Source organism: Aedes albopictus, chromosome 1 (genome assembly GCF_035046485.1).
Source record: "Aedes albopictus strain Foshan chromosome 1, AalbF5, whole genome shotgun sequence".
Classification (NCBI taxonomy): domain Eukaryota; kingdom Metazoa; phylum Arthropoda; class Insecta; order Diptera; family Culicidae; genus Aedes; species Aedes albopictus.
This window is the reverse complement of record NC_085136.1, coordinates 134,440,651-134,457,751: the sequence shown is the minus strand read 5'-3', so window position 1 is coordinate 134,457,751 and position 17,101 is coordinate 134,440,651. Positions and strand designations below refer to the sequence as shown.

Here is a 17,101-nt window from a genome sequence, read left to right as displayed (position 1 = left end):
CCATCTTAGACGAGTTTACATAACATCAAAGTTAATTAAATAAATTTTAGGCTAAAATAATCGGATTGATTTTTTCTAAACTCTCTAAAACGCCTAACAGTATGCAACGCGCGTACATCCATTCATAATTGCCAGTGTTCATTTCGCCCCGAACCGACTACAACATTAAAATTGCTATTTTGAGTAAGTTCTAACCAAAAATATTCACTTCATCCATTGCTAAATCTGCGTATACATGTAGATAAGCTAACGATTCATTTGTTTTCATGGTGGACACCAAGGTGGACACACTCCAACACTCGTAGTACCTTATTTGCTGCTGCCTTGAAATTATAAGAAATCCACCATATGAAAAACCTACTTCAATTTCAATGATATTCTGTTTATTTTGAAGGAATATAAATGGTACTTTTGATAAATAGAACAATGACTTGTTCCTTTACACTTATGCATTGAAAGTTTTACATAAAATTCAACGGTTTCGGCAAAAACAGGGGTGTCCATTTCGCCCCGGGTGTCCATTATGCCCCTAATCCCCCTACCTGCTGTAAATGATACTAGGAATCAAACTAAAGTTGTAAGCCAACTGATAATATTTTAAGGTTTTCTCTGTTATACAGGCCTAACGTATTCATTTGCTTAGGGTGTCCATTATGCCCCTAATCCCCCTTAACCAATAAATTTTTAAACTTTAAAATGAAATTAGAGTCCTCCAGAAAATTTATTACCAATTCCGATGAGTTAAGCGGGTTTGCTCATTGTTCGGGTATTTTTTCATCAAATACATTAATTATTTATCAACTCTACTCCCCCATTGATAAGTCAACGAGCACTGTGACAAAAGAAGAACATGAGATTTGTTCCGTTCTAGAATATTCTCAGAATTCAGGAACACTTCGGCTTATGGCTCTTGAGTACATATTCGACGAGAAAGGCACTAGCACCACTAGGTGGATTAATCTGGGTTTTTTCGTATTTTTTCATCTTCGTTACCAAAATAGGACCAGTGACCTTCCTGTTACACTAGTGGCCACTGGGGGTAACGGTTACCAAGACAATGAGTATAAAAATTATGAAGATAGAGCCGTCCTCTAAGACATGTTCCGGTGACCATGGGTTCATGCTAGGTATCGCTCAAGTAATTTCTGTTCAGTGCATTATTTTTTCTTCACCGGTACGGTCAAGAAATTCAACACAGAGAGTTCTATTTGATTTGACGTTTCTTCTCAGTTCCGTACTGGAGTCAAGAAAAATCAAAACCTTCACAATTTCTTGAGCGATTCCTTACCTGAACTTTCCACAAATCCAGATAGGCAAAAAAAACTTGCGAACTGCATACTTCTCATAATGCAAGGACACTGCACACCCAGTCAACCAGTGATCGTATAAGATGTTGTATAAGATGTTAAAGTGGAGGCGATATGCGTACATTTTACATGCGCCTAAATGGAGGCATGCACGTATATGGCCTCCACTTTATCATCTTATGCAACATCTTATACGATTACTGGTTGTCTGGGCAGTGGTTCCACCATAGGTCTAAAACTTTGATCACAATCAACTGTGATATCATTGCGGTAACATAAAGTTTATTGATTTTTTTAAAATTTCAGTCGTTTGCATTCATCACTCTACCATTCAGCATGTATGTTGATTGTGTTCGATTCTTATATGGTTGAAAATAATGTGAATGTAAAATTTAGATGCTATACTTTATCATCTTATTTGAATAAGTGTGACTGGCTTATGATTTTTCAACTAAGTCTAAAAAACTGAAAATTTTAAACAAGCCGGAAAAATGGTTCCCCTTACGATCTCTTCGGACGTTCTTTTGTAAAGCTTCCCTATAATATAAAACAATAATTTACTGACGAGTTCAACTGCGACCGTTTGCGACTAGATTAGTCACTTAAGATTCGTACCTTTAATGCACTGAAAACTGACAGCTTTTACCCTTTCTATACAGAACATTTCACTATTCTTAAGCAGCTGTGAGTACCGTGGATCGCTCAAACTAATATCAGTATACAGTCATACCTCGATATAACGTAACAACAAAAATTATATTATTCACCCAACAATGATTTCAGCCTTTCTTACATGTTTTTTGATCGTTGTATTTTATATACCTATCTTCAAAAGTCAATTTTATAGCATACTTTTTTAAATCCAACTATTTAAACCAATATCGCATAAAACAAGATTCTTTTCCATTTTTACATCTCGAAGTGCTCAAGCGTCAAACATTATCTGTTCATTTGATTATAAGTAAATCCCCTAGCAGGTTGCGTTGGAGTATACATCATTTCATTTACAGCAGTGGAAAATGCAAAATTTCCGATCCTCTTGGGATTCCTCCAAAATTCACTCGGAAATTCACCCAGGAGTTTAATGAAATACCTTCTGTGGTTTATCCTGAAATTCTTGAAGGAGTTCCTCTAGAGTTTTTTTTTCCAAGGATTCAAACTTTTCCATTTACTGTTGCTGGCTTAAGTCTGCCAGAATTTCTCTAAAAATGGCTTTGAAATTACTCCAAAAGTTCTCGATATGATTCCTCCGGGAATTTTCCCTGGTGTTTCTCTAGGATTCCCCATGGGATTCCAGGGATATTTGCAAGGATTCATCCTGCCATTCCCTTAAACATTTCTACTGGGTTTCTCCCAGTCATACCTGCAATGCTCTAATACTTTAACTATTCCTGCTCAAGAAGTATTTGCTAGAATTTGCTGGAACTTATTCTGCACATTTTGAACTCTCTTCTAAAATTTTACCGGAAGAATATTCATGCTAAGATTTCGCAAAACCTACCAGGAATTTCTTCAGAGATTCAATCAAAGATTTCTGGTTCCAGGAAACCCTGTTGAATTACTCTAGGGATGCCTCATTTTTTTTTTCAAAGCACTTTTTTAACTGATTCCTTCCGGAATTTTCCCTTTTCCATGGATTCTTGCTGTGATTCCTCAAGGAAGTTTCCTTCGAATTCCTCCAGAAATTCCCGCTGGTACTTCACTTGCGTGATTAATCCATGAATTCCTTTAGGAATTATACCAAGAATACCTTTGCATATTTCGGTAGAAATTCATCCGGGGATATATCACGGAATTCTTCTTCTTCTTCTTCTTCTAAGACTTGCCCCGGCGTTATAACTCGCAGTATCGCATGAAACCGAATTTGCTTCCACTGCTGTCTACTGTCATGTCTTTTGGAGTTTGAAGGTTATGTATGCTTCAGTAGGAATGATATGTCAAGAATAAGTACAGTATACTGCAGTAGACGTTCAGTCGGTGCGAACGGTTTAACTGCAATGCTTTTTACCTGTAAGTCAGGTAAGTGCAACAAATTTGGAGTTATCGCACCGCCAAACGTCAAACTGGTGTGCCATCCCAAATAACCACGGTGCTGAAGCCTAATTGCATGCAGCTATACGGTGTATTTAGAGAGCAATCATTACTTTACATGCAAACTTAAGGTTGATTTAAAGTGGAAATGAGCAATTATAGAATCAAATTAAGATTATACTGGTATAACCTTGATTCAGTCGCATAATTGCCATTTCCACTTATATTGAGGTGAAGGTTACGTAATATTAAATTACTTAATATCGAGGCTACGTTATACCAAGGTATGACTGTATGCAAATCATTTGGTAATCAAAACTACAAAACTACAAGCTACAAAATTCACATTACAAAATTACAAAACTAAAAATTAGATTGAACCCATTTTTTATAAACAATATAAAAAAAACGCTTTTGGGGGCAAGTATACATCAAATTAACAGATCCATCATGCTATAAGTGAAAATCATATGTATGACCGCCCTCACATAGAGTAGGAACTGTGAGCGTTGGTCTTTTTCACGGTTACTAAATCGCCAATTATTGCATACCTTAAAAACTCGTTAATTGTTGCACACTCCATGCTTTTCTTATGCGATGTGCAACAATTGGCGAATTACCCAAGATATATAACATCAAAAAGATAGAGCCATTGCATGCCTAGTTTTGGCGCCTTGGTCAAAATTGTTCTCAAAACAGGTTCCTTCAAGGCAAAGTCCGGTGACCACGGGAACCAGTGACGGTAACTAAGACAATGGATATGAAAAATTACGTAGTCGCATGCCTAGCTTTGGCGTCATAGTTAAAATGCCTTCGAAACAGATTCCCCCAGGGTACATTCCGGTGGCCACGGAATAGCCAGGGAGGTCACTGGCCCTTTTCATTATTACTAAGATGATGTATATGGAAAATCATGGAGATAAAGACGTCGTATGCCTAATTTGGGCGTCATGGTCAAAATGCCCACGTAACAGGTTCCTCCAGGGTACATTCCGGTGGCCACGGGATGGCCAGGGAGGTCACTGGTCCTTTTCATGGTTACTAAGATGATAAATATGGAAAATCATGAAGATAAAGACGTCGCATGCCTAGTTTTGGCGTCAAAGCCGAAACAGGTTCCTCCAGGGCACATTCCGGTGGCCACGGGTTGGCCAGGGAGGTCACTGGTCCTTTTCATGGTTACAAAGATGATTGGTATGGAAAATCATGAAGATAAAGTCGTCGCATGCCTAGTTCTGGCGTCATGGTCAAAATGTCCTTGTAACAGGTTCCTCCAGGGTACATTCCGGTGGCCACGGGACGGCCAGGGAGATCACTAGTCATTTTCATGGCTACTAAGATGATTGATATGGAAAATCATGAAGATAGAGCCGTCGCATGCCTAGTTTTGGTGTCATGGTCAAAATGTCCTCGAAACAGGTTCCTCCAGGGCATATTCCGGTGGCCACGAGTTGGCCAAGGAAGGGCACTGGTACTTTCCACGGTTACTAAGATGATGTACATGCAAAATCATGAAGATAGAGCCGTCGCATGCCTAGTTTTGGTGCCATAACCGAAATGTCCACGAAACAGGTTCCCGCGAGGGCCATTCCGACACCCGGGACAGGACCAGATCGTGTTGACTGGTTCCACATGTCCACTATCAGACGTCCATTATCCAGTTGGACATTTTTGCCGAAGACACCAATATTGTATCTAGTAAAGCGTATAAACCATAATTGAAAGCGTATGCCGTGTACTGAGTACACGACGCGACCGCTCGTGTAACTTTTTTTGATGCGACTGATGTTGGGTTAAGTGTTGTTGCATGTGTGAGGTCCGCCTAAAGAAGCACTGCAAAGGAAAATCGGCAACACAATAATACAAACCGAGACCAACGGCAACAAACCTCGACGAACAAAAAGGACTTGCGATTGGATGCCCGGTACGTGGAACTTCCTATCTTCGAGTGAAGTTGCTAGTGGGAACGCCCATATACTCTCGGCTCTATTGAAAGACTGCGGGTTCGACAGCGCTGTAGTTGGTGTGTTGGACAGGGTACACTCAGAAAACCGTTCTGATAAACGTGAACAAACAAACGCAAATATGAGAACAAGCAAATATACACCGTAAACTGGAACTAGTTCCAGCTGTCAATATGGGCGTTCTGAAAAACGTGATAGCTAGTTCACGGTGTACATTTTTGCCTTTCTCGTACACTAAGTGTACTAGAAAGGCTATATGTTCACTCCAAAAATGACTTTTCGATAGAAGGCCCGGAGGGTCGAGTCACATATACCAATCAACTCAGCTCGACGAATTGAGGTGATGTCTGTGTGTATGTATGTGTGTGTGTATGTGTGTATGTGTGTGTACAAAAAAAACTCACATCACTTTTTGGCAGTAAACCTGAACTGATTTTAATGACCGACGGTTCATTCGACGGGGAATCTGGTCCCATTGTTTCCTATTGAAAATGGTTTGGATCGGTCCAGCCGCTCCGGAGTTATGGCCATTTAGGTGTTCCGGACCAGTACCTCTGGGAGGGGCCAGATATGAAAATGCATTTAACACATGCATGCGACACATCAATCCACGGGATTTTCGATAACCTGATGAACGGTCAGCAGGAAAATAGTCTCAAACTATATCTTAACCAGTAGTGTTCCGGAACCGTTTCCGGGTGTCCCGCCAAAAGTGGCCAAATATAAAAGTGAACCAAACCCATGCATGCGACACATCAAATAGCTGCTTTTTCGATAACCTAATGAGCAGTGAGCAGGAAAATAGCCTGTGATCAAGCAGAGACTACCGGTAGTGTTCCGGAACCGGTTCCGGGTGCCCCGCCGGAAGTGGCCAAATATAAAATTGAACCAAACCCATGCATGCGATACATCAAATCGCGGCTCTTTGGATAATCTGATGAACGGTTAGCAATAAAATGAAATCAGACTATATTGAGGAAAACCAGTAGTATTCCGGAACCGGTTCCGGGTGTCCCGCCGGAAGTGGCCAAATGTAGATGGGAACCAAACCCATGCGTGCGACACATTAAATAGCAGCTTTTTCGATAACCTGAAGAACAGTAAGCATGAGAATAGCCTTAGATCACAGCAGAGACTACCGGTAGTGTTCCGAAACCGGTTCCGGGTGCCCCGCCAGAAATGGCCAAATATAAAAGTGAACCAAACCTTAGACCAAACCAAATGCATGCGACACATCAAATAACGGCTTTTTCGATAACTTGGTGAACGGTAAGCAGGAAAGTAGCCTTAGATCACAGCGAGACTACCGGTTGTGCTCTGGAACCAGTTCCGAATGTCCCTCCGGAAGTGGTCAAATATAAAAGTGAACCAAACCCATGCATGCGACACATCAAATTGCGGCTCTTTAGATAACCTGATGAACGGATAGTAAAAAAATGGTTTCAGACCATATTTGGTACAACCACCAGTATTCCGGAACCGGTTCCGGTTGTTGCTGGAAATGCATATGAGAGCCAAACCCATGCATGCGACATATTGAATCGCGGCTATTTTGATAACCTAATGAACGGTTTGCAGGAACACAGCCTTTGATCACATCAGAGACTACCGGTAGTGTTTCAGAACCCGTTTTGTATGTTCCGCCAGAATGACCAAAATGTAAAATGAATCAAATCCATGCATGCACATCAATTTTCGGCTTTTCAGAAAACCTGTTGAGCAGTTAGCAAGAAACTAGTCTCAGACCATAAGTATTTAAAACAATAGGTACAGTCTTGGAACCGGTTCCAGGTATCTCATAGAAAGTGGTGAAAACAGCGATAAATATGTGTAAGAGAACAAAATATTCACAAAACTGAAGCAGGCTCAACGAATCACACCTTTTTTCTAATTCCTGTTTAAATCGCATCAACCTCGAACAAAATTTTTCAATCCCCTTTTGCGTCTAAAATTACTGCGCAAAATTTTGATCCGACTGGTTGCTCCTCGCGCTCTGTGATATGGTTTAAATTTGAATTGGATTCAGTATGAAAAATTTCACTTGCTTCAATTTTTTTGGTCAAATTTTATGAATCTAGTAACCAGTAAAGAATTCAGGAAAAAGTTTATCAAAGACTGTGAAGTGATTTTTTGTTGTGAAATAAATTATATTTTAGCTTGTTATAAAGTCTTGGTATTGATCGGCCTCCAGTAATAGTAAAGGTGGTCACGCAGTCAACTAGGAGGTCTGATATTTTTCAGCTGTCTATACGTTGACCATAACGTTGGAAATATAGGGAAATATGTGCCATCAATAAGTTTCCCAACGATGATGGCTTGGATAAAATTCTTGCTTTTATATATAAAGTATTCACAGGATTCAGGGTGCTTACGTCGACGGAAAGATCATGAGTACATATTCGACGAGAAAGGCACTATCACCACTAGGTGGATTAATCCGGGTTTTTATTGTTGTTATCGTTGCTATGCATAGTTCCCGATTGTTCCCGTTGCCGTGACTGGGAAGTGCACGTATATCGGAACGGATTTTTTGCGTGTACATGGTGCGTACGTTTCGAGCCGGCAACACATCCCAAACGACGAAAAATTGTGCAGATTGAGGATCAAAGGATTTTTATATAAATACTAATCGATAACATTCCAAACGAGCTTTTTAACGTGTTGTACAAAATACAACAGCGCGACTACTGAAGAAGCCCTTACGGATAATTTCAAAAAGTTTCTAAGGGTTTCAAAAGAATGACAGTGAATTTGATGTGACTTTCAGGGTCGTTTCAGAGGCGTGGAAGGATGCTCAGAACCCCCTGAGAAGAGAGTTAAAATGGATTTTGGGGGGTGACAGGATCTTTAGTGGGATTCAAGCAGTTTCGGGAGATTTCAAAAAAGGTTCAGGTGGTTTCCGATGGATTTTAGGGGCTTTTCAGGGGGTTTCAGGTGTGTTGCTGGAGGTTTCAAGGGGTATCAGGGACGTTTCAGTGGCCGTCCAGCGAGTCTCATGGGGATTCAGATAGATCTCATGGGCTTTACAGGGGGTTACAAGAAGTTTCGAAGCGTCTCGTTGGTCTCAGGGGGGTTTCAGGGCATTTCAGAGGTCGTAGAAGGATTCAGAGTGTTTTCGGGGTTGTTCAAGGGGTTCCTAGAGGATGTCAGATGCGTTTCAAAAGTATTTTAGGCTTCTGAGGGTCCCAGTGGAATTCAGGGGGTTCTTAGGACCATTTTAGCACCTTTCAGCGGAAGAATCGGGGGATTTCTGGGACGACTCAAAATCGGAGTTGTTAGGGACGTTTCAAAAGCTATCAGGAACCTTTCAGGCGTGTTTCTGGGGATTACAGGATCGTTGGGGGCTTTCAAGGATGTTTCAAGAGATTCTAGTGACATCTTAAGAGAATTTCGGAGGTTTTCAGGGAAGTTCGGGGGTGGGTGGGTGGCTTAGGAACTTTTACGGAAGCTTTATTATGCTACAGGAGTTTTCCTGAGTATTTGAGTGGTGATTTAAATGGTTCCAGGGAGTTCCAGGGAATTTCTGGGAGTTTGTCGGGATTGAACTTTTCTGAAGTTATCAAATCTCTTTTCTGGCATGGGAGCGGACCTGGTGTGATGGTTAGAACACTTGACCATCACGCCGAGGACCTGGGATCGAATCCCACTCCCGACAAACTCGCAAAATGTGAGTTCTTCCTTCGGAAGGGAAGTAAAGCGTGGGTCCCGAGATGAACTAGCCTAGGGCTAAAAATCTCGTTAATACAGATAAAAAAAAAATAAATTCTGGCATGTTTCTGGGTTTTGAGGGGTTTAAAATATTTGATGTCATAGTAGGCTTTAAGGATGGTGCTTCAGGGGGTTTTAGGAAGAGGATATTTGAGAGCGTTTGAACAGTTTTCAGAGGGTTCAGAGAGCCTCAGAGGGGTTTTTATGGGTGTTTGTGGGGGTTTCAGGGACGTTTCAGGTGGCTTTCAGGAGGACTTTAAGAGGTCTTAGTAGCGTTTCCGGATCATTTCATGAAGTTTTGAGTAGTTTAGGGGTTTTGTTCTTCAGGTTTACGGTATTTTCCAGTGCAAGTTGGTGGCGCTTTGAAGTGTTTTAGGTATTTCGAAGGTTTCAGAGGGTCTCACGATGCTTTAGTTAGTTTCGGGGAGATTCAAATGATTTTCATGGGAATTTTAGGGAGCCTCAGGGAATTTTAGGAGGAGTCTTGGAGCTACAGGGCGTTAGGCTGGTTACGTCGTACAAATGTAATAATGACAGGTAAAGATAATTTTTAGTAGTGAAGCCAGGTTTGCGGATTCGAGGCTGATCGCACACACGATGATTGTTCGCAGTTGCGAATGATCTAAAAGCCCGTAACGCCGAGAGGGCTGAGAGCGATTAGTTCAAGACTAGGTCCAGTGGGCTAGATTCAATAATTTATGTCCACCAAGTACCCAAATAATTACATACGTTGCCAAAAAAGAACCAGGAAACTCAATACTATATGTTGAACATTTTTGATAACAAATAAAATGAAGGTACTCACCAGATCGGCAATGTTCGCCACCTGGATGGCGTCGTGCACCACCTCGGCCCGGGTGCTCCCGTTGCGCTTCGAGAACATCGACCGGTCGATGACGAGCGCCGTCTCGATGTACTTGGTCGTCTCGCTGACGTCCCGCCGGTAGCGCCCGGCCCCGTTCGCGTCCTGCTGATCGACCACCAGGCCCGAATGGTGGTTCTGCCTCTGGTTTCGCTGGTGCCGAGCCCAGTTCTCCATGTTGCCGGAATTAGCACAGCCCTTGTTTGATTTTGTACGTGCTTCGAAAATAACATGTGGATGTTTCTGCTGAAACGAGCCGGGTGGGGGCGTGGGGGTAATTTTGGGAGTGTGCCAAAAGGCCGGAGATTTGGGATGGGATGGGTATTTGGGGATTTACGGAGGAAAAATCGAAGAAAGAGAGAAAACAAACACGGGTCGGGGTAAGTGAAATGTACTTGATAATAGATTTCTGAGATTTTTTCTTAATACTATAACCATTATGGGCGGAAACATGAAATATCTTCTAATACAGTAATGAAGCTCTGGAAAGTATTAGACAATTGATGATTATTCGGAAACGTAGACGCAAATCATGAGATTACAAGCTCGTGCTTATGTATTCAGAGAATTTATATGAATCGTTTAAACTCAAGTTATCCTTTGGATGTTGAGACTCTTCTTTATGTTTTAAATCTTTCATACTACATATTCATCTTCTTAAAACTAGGTGTTCTGTGATATTCACTTTTAAATGTTTTAGACTGTATCTATATAATCCACCCCTAACGTTACGTTAGTTAGACTGGAGTCTACGTTCTGATGTTATAATGCATTACGCACGACGATCGCTTGAAAATATGATTCGAAATAAAGTTGAAATCAACATTCGAGTGAATTTGAAAAATAATGTATATCTTCTTGGAAGGGCAGTTTCTCATCCGAACCTCAACAGCAATTTCCCTGAACATTAACAGCTGCGATACCCCAAAACAATCTGATAAGCAACGGTCGTTCGACCCAAAGTTTAAATTGTAATTCTTTTTTGTGTAGAACAATCCTTACAACAAAAGCGACCCAACTAATAGCTTCACATTCCCCGGTGTAAATTATTCCTAGATATCCCACAAATGCAAACACACCGAGAAATCACAACGCACAAAGGAAATGGTAATCTTCTGCTTCATCAACTCCGGTCACCAAGTGGCAAACCGCCTGCCTTAGTCTTGAGAAAACTTCCTATCCAGCCATTGAACCAAAACTCAAACAAAACCCGCTTGAAAACCACAAATTAATAGCCTCATAAATCGTAGCACCTCGGCTCGGTCGCTGCTGGCTGCAGTCGATTCCGAGGCGGCAACTAGCAGCACCTCCGGGCACACCGTCTCTCGCCCTGTTACCGGCGGGGCCAATCCTTGCGGTACCGCAAGGCGGGCTGCTGGAAACTGAGATTCCTCGTTTCTTACGAAATCCACCCCATTTCCCGTCATACGAAATCACCGTCGTCGTCGTCTGAGGATCCAAGACCCAAGCCACGGGACGACGAACCACGACACGAGTTGGCGGTGGAAGGAAGTTAAGCCACTGGTCCGACCTATTATTACCCTATAAATTACATCTTTCGGATGTGAAAATGGTTACTTAAATTGCTTCCCCCCGGGCCGGCGTCCGGAGAGGCGGCCCGTTTCGGTTCTCAAAAGTGTGTGCGGTCAGTCGGGACCGGGACAGCTGCACAGCTGCTCTGTGGACGGACCACGACGGACAACGAACGACCGGGGGTTGATGATGATGTTGTGCGCGCCTGTTTTGGTCCATGCAGCCGGCCCGTGAAAAAGATACATATCTATCTATTTATCCATTTCGGGGTGCCATTGCCGCGCGCGCCGGCTGGTCCATAGCGGTCGACGCGGGGGTAGTCGTAGATATTCCGGTGATTCTTCGCCAGCTCGGGGTCTGCCGTCGTTGTTTGCGTTAAATTATCGCATTAAATTTGAAAATTTTGCGAGATTTATTTTTATTGCCGGACAGTGAATGCTTTTTGCCAGAGCCCCCGTAAAAGATAAACGGTCGACGGGCGATATAAGAGTGGAAGAAAAACCAGGGCTTTTTCAGGACGTGTCTTCACGTTTAAACAAAGATGTCAGTGCAATTTTGTATTATGGGATTACCATTGTACCATTTCAGCACTTCGTTGTGCTTGAAGTTACATGATGTCGGACCTAAATAAGATAGACCCCTGTGGGACGCCTTTTTTCATTTATAAGCAGGGGGGAAATAATTTGCTCAACAGACACCTGAACAGGAAGGTCCTGGTAATGTCGGGTTAATGACCGTCTTCTACAACCAAAGTGGAAGCCAGTACTACCATTTCCCCGACTCAATAAACGACATTCCTATTGCCGTCAAACCCTACGTCTCTCCGGAACGGCCATCAAGGCAGAGGGGCTAGCGCACATCGCACCCTCAAGGTTTGGGCTCACTAAGGTAACATGCTGGCGCTTAGCCAGCTTCCAGGAGTTACTGGCAGAGAGGCCTCCAACTGGCCCGGCCCTTAACGGGGACCCTTATTCAACCGCAAGCTCGGATCCAATCCAGTAGACCGACGCCACGCAGCAACGCTACCAGAATACCCGTGGCCACTTAATCGCTGTAATTACTGTATATCCTACGTAGCCGATTCCAAACCCTTGGACTACCTCTTGCATAGCATCTGAATCAGCCATTCTCAGAGTCCACGCGCCACCTCCTCTGTAGCTGTGGCTCTACCTTTCTTTGGTGGAACTGTTTGCGTCTTGCGTATGCTTTTTGTGCCATGCATGTCGAAGAACTCTTTATCCTCCCCGATAGTGATACCGATAGGCACCATACTAGTGACGACGCAGAGTACAGCGTGTGGAACGATACGGTACGCGGTCGCAACCCTTCGGACACCTTGGCCTATAAAGGAGGTGACACTAGTCGAAACCTTGCGTTTACTTGCATACACCCCACAGCTATTGGGTATTATCGGGGATAGTGCCACTATAGCTGTCTAACCTTTCTTGTAAGCATAATCAACGTGGCTGCCGAAGGTAAGCTTATTTGAGACGGAGCACTTCGAAGTGGTAGTGCAATCGCCAGTGGTCCACACGTTCGCTTCATAAGCGGATGGTCATGGGTTCGATCCCAGCCCCGGAACTTGCAATTTTTCGTCAGTTTCTCTTCCCCCCAGAGAGCGGCTGAAACCTGACCCTCTTCGGAGCATCTTGTAGCGGTATTCGATAGAGAACCAATAAATTATGTGATCATATGAGAAAACTAAACTAAACGAACAGCAATATAAATTCAGTAACCTTCAGAACGAACAGCAGTATGTTTCATCTACTTGCATGCAATAATGAACTAAGATCACTCACTAATAAACTCGGAAGTTATCGTTCACTCACTTGGAGCGTACATAACTCATCTCACGAAGCATGTGCCAAGGTCCGTTGGGATTGAGTAAGATCTCCCGTCGGGATCACTTGTCGTTACCCTCAAAGAATAAGACTTAGAAGTAAAGAATTAAACCGAGCTAGCTAAATGCGAAATGTTTGAGGGGGAAAAGGACAAAATCACTGATCGGCTCAAAGAGTAATCGGGAACTGACTTTTGATAAGATCGTTACCCGATTTCCGGTACGAAGGCCCAAAACCCAAAAGACGACCTTACTGAGGCATCTCAAGTTCTGTCTCGTCCACTTTGATCTGACCCGTGGAAGAGGCAGGAGTGTGAAGTTTTTTCTTAAATAGTTTCGTGGTGTGTTTGTCCCAGGTAATTAAAACGTGAGAAGTGTCTTAGTGATCAGTGTTTAATAGCTAGATTTTCCCTCCCGATAGGTAGTGCTAAAAGCAATAAATTAGCCAGGTTGTGCGGTGCTGTGCGAGATTGAGACTAAAAAAAGGTAAGGAGAAAACTGAACGCTTCCCGAACAAAAGTTCATTCCCGTCGAATAGCCGTTCGACGGCTTTTTATTTGGCAGTTTGATTTCCCGCACCACCAACCCTCCCGCTCGACACACCGCGCCCCATACGCCAATTCCACACTTCTGACCCCACGCGCCAGCTTCGAAGGTCCTAACTGCCGGCCGGAGTTAGAAGGGAGTTTGCGCCGTCACCATCGCACTCCACCAGAGCGATTTTCCCGCCAGGAAGCAGAATTCACTGCGCCGGCGGCCTGCATCACCAAGCGCCATTCATTTGTGGTCCCTTTGTTCATCCGCGTGGGCCAGCGTCGCTGAAGCGACGCGAAGGAAGGGGCGACGGTGCCGGTATAACCGGCAATGAAGAGACGGTAAAGCAGAAGTCCAACCGTAAGTAGACTGCCCATATTTCTGCTATTTTTGGATGGAATGAGAAAGTGAAGTGATGTGAGAGTGTGAAGCGTTCGTGAGAGCTCGAGAGCGAAAAACTAAAAATAGATCGATAGGCCAAATAGAAATCCGCACAGTTAGGAGCAATAGAAGGGAGAGGAAAGTTGAGAGATGTGAAGTGGGTACTCGAATAGAAATGTAAGATCGTTGGAATAAATGTTATTTGAAAGTTTGTGTTTCCTTAAATGATGTGAGTAATTTTGTTAGTTAGAGCTTCCCGTAGTTAATGCACTGGTTTTAGGATCCTTTTCACGTTTCGTTCTTTTTGTTGTAGTTTTTCGTTGAATTGTTGTTAGTCCAAGTCGGGCTGCTTGGGATCTTCAGTCCTCCATTCGTGTCCTGAAGCGTGTAGAAAATTGGGGTCGAGACGAACTTGGCCTGTGATGATACAGGTCGACCACGTGCATTCGTTACCGGTAGAAAGTCGTGTTTTTGATTATTCTTTGAGTCGGTCAGTCGATAGCGTTTGGAGTACTTCCAAACCTAGAACATTTGCTAGCTCGTTCGGTCGTTTGATTTAAACTGAACTCGCCCTGAGGTTTGAGTTTGCCGGGCAATTTATAACGACAGGTGGTCCTCTTCGGAGGTGGCGCATAAGCCACTTAGTTTTCCTTCAACCCGAACGCCCTAGTAAAACCTTTCTGAGCCGCCTCGTGTCGGCTACAATCTAGCTCTAACGGACCTGGAATTTGTATATCGGCAAACCGCAACCTCATAATGGACGACCCCTAATTGGACTGGAAAAGGAACATCAGCATCATCGTGCACATCATTCTACTGTAGACAGGGTAGAAAAGTGAAAGCAGCACAAAGGCACCAGTTCAATATTGATGAATTAGAATAGAATACATTTAGGCACTGTACAAGTGTAAGTGCAGCGTCCAATTAGAATCGCTCACGTAGTGCCCTAGTGGACAAAAGAGCTGTAAATTAGGTTAAGTGACTAAGAGTAAAATAAATCCCGACAGTTTCTTCTCACCTTCTGTGAAAGCCTTCATCCGATTAAGAATGATCAGCAGATTTCAGTAGTTTTCCGAGTGTATCCAGGAAGCATATCGGCCGGAACGAATACACTGAGGCGAAAATTGTCCCCTATTAAAAAAGATATGCAGAGACGCTCAGAACGTACATATCTAGGTTGGCCTTGCCTCGACAGCTGGAAACCATCAGGGGCTGGCGCTTTCCTTACCTTCATTTTCTTGGCCACTGCTATGCGAGCTCATCGTTGGTGGTGCTTATTCTCTCCTCGCCTGCATGGCCGTAAGCCATCTGGACAAATCGTAGGCTTGTGTTGACGAAAGTTTTTAGCTTCCCTGGGCATGTTTCAGCGGGTACCATTGGGCCTCTGATTTCAGCCATCGCCACCCCTCATGCGTGATTTCCTTTTACACAGCTGGTATTTCAGTGCAGCCCGCAGCACTATTCTTCGTGTTTCTCTCTTGCCATCGGTGACAGCCTTTTGCATTCACGTCCTGGCTTTGAGGTATATTTTCTGGAGGTAACGGAGTACCTCATTCCAGTACTCCGGGTGACGTTTGTGATCTGGCTCGACAATTCTTGGCATGAGTTATGTCGTGTGCTCGATGAACGTTAACGGCCGCCTACTCACTCGGCCTTAGGTTTATCACACCCGATTTTCTCTTCTGAGAGCTTCGATCAACAGCCTTCAGTTGACTGTTATCTACTCTCGAAAATCTCTTCGATAGGTGCTGGTGCTTCCATTGCCTGGAATTGTACTTCCTGAATGTGATACTTCCCCTTCGTCCAAATAGCAGTTGTCTTCGCCTTGACCGCGGTCAATCACTGTCTCCAGCTGGTATGCGATACGACTTAGCAAGGATACTTTGATTCCGCTAAGGATTTCCATAGTAATTGATGTCCATCGCAGTGCTTGATTTATTGAAGGTACCAAACTCAAGTTAAGTACCTCTCGTCTGCTTAAATACCGCTTCTACAAAAACCTTTATCTACATTGCGTGCATTCTGAACGGTCTTCTTCTCAAGCGTAGGTACTGTCATCTCCCCGCCTTCGAAATCGCATTGCTTCTTAATGGTAGTTCTGATCTCGGCTTTGGTTATCGCGTCCAAACCCTTACAATGGATAGTCGCGTCAGGACACGTGACTTTCACCTGCACCTGCTTACCCGTTACTCTCTCCATTCTCTCCATAAGCTCTTTGGATGCTAAGTTTTTGGGGGTTTGTATCATTTTTCAACTCGGTAATCTTATGTCTTGCCTGTGTGCGTCTGATCTTCTGGGCGTCGGAACGAAGCTCCTTGATTTACGGATCATTTAAGCAGGACTCCATACAGCAGCACAATATTCAAGGGTTGAGCGCACAAGCGAGCAATACAGTGCTTTTAAGCAATAGATGTCGGAGAAATTCTTAGCGGTCCTGAAGATGAATCCTAGATTCCGAGACGCTTTGTCGATAATGAATGAAATGTGTTGCTTGAAAATTAGCTGCGAGTCCAGTATAACATCCAGGTCCTTCACGTGAGTCACGCGCTCGATTGTCGTGCCAAGGAGACTATAGTCAAAGACGATTGGCTGCTTCTTACGGGAGAACGTTGTAACGGAACACTTGGCAGGATTTACTACCATTCTGTTCAGAGAACACCAATTAGCGAAGTGATCCAGCTGATTTTGCAAATTAAGGCAATCGTAGAATGAGCGGATTTTCAGGAATATTTTGAGGTCATCATCGTAAGAAAGTCGAGGCCCTTTGATCACAGCATGCACATTGTTGAAGTAGATCAAGAAGATCAACGGTCCTAAATGGCTTCCTTGTGGTATTCCGGAAGTTGCGTCAAAGCTATCCGATCTGCTATCTCCTATTACTACTAACCAGGGTATGAAAAACGGATCACGCCGAAAAACAAACGCTTTGTCCTAAGCGGTG

General features: G+C 43.5%; 1 protein-coding gene across 22 annotated transcripts in view; it reads right to left on the bottom strand.

Moving 5' to 3' along the window:
- LOC109422898 (disintegrin and metalloproteinase domain-containing protein unc-71) overlaps window positions 1-17,101 on the bottom strand; it is a 1,549,374-nt gene that overhangs the window by 244,562 nt on the left and 1,287,711 nt on the right. For all 22 annotated transcript variants that reach the window (XM_062845411.1, XM_062845413.1, XM_062845424.1 and 19 more), the window contains one exon: window positions 9,816-10,115. In XM_062845411.1, coding sequence (XP_062701395.1) covers window positions 9,816-10,115 — 300 coding nt within the window. The remainder of the gene's footprint in view (window positions 1-9,815; window positions 10,116-17,101) is intronic.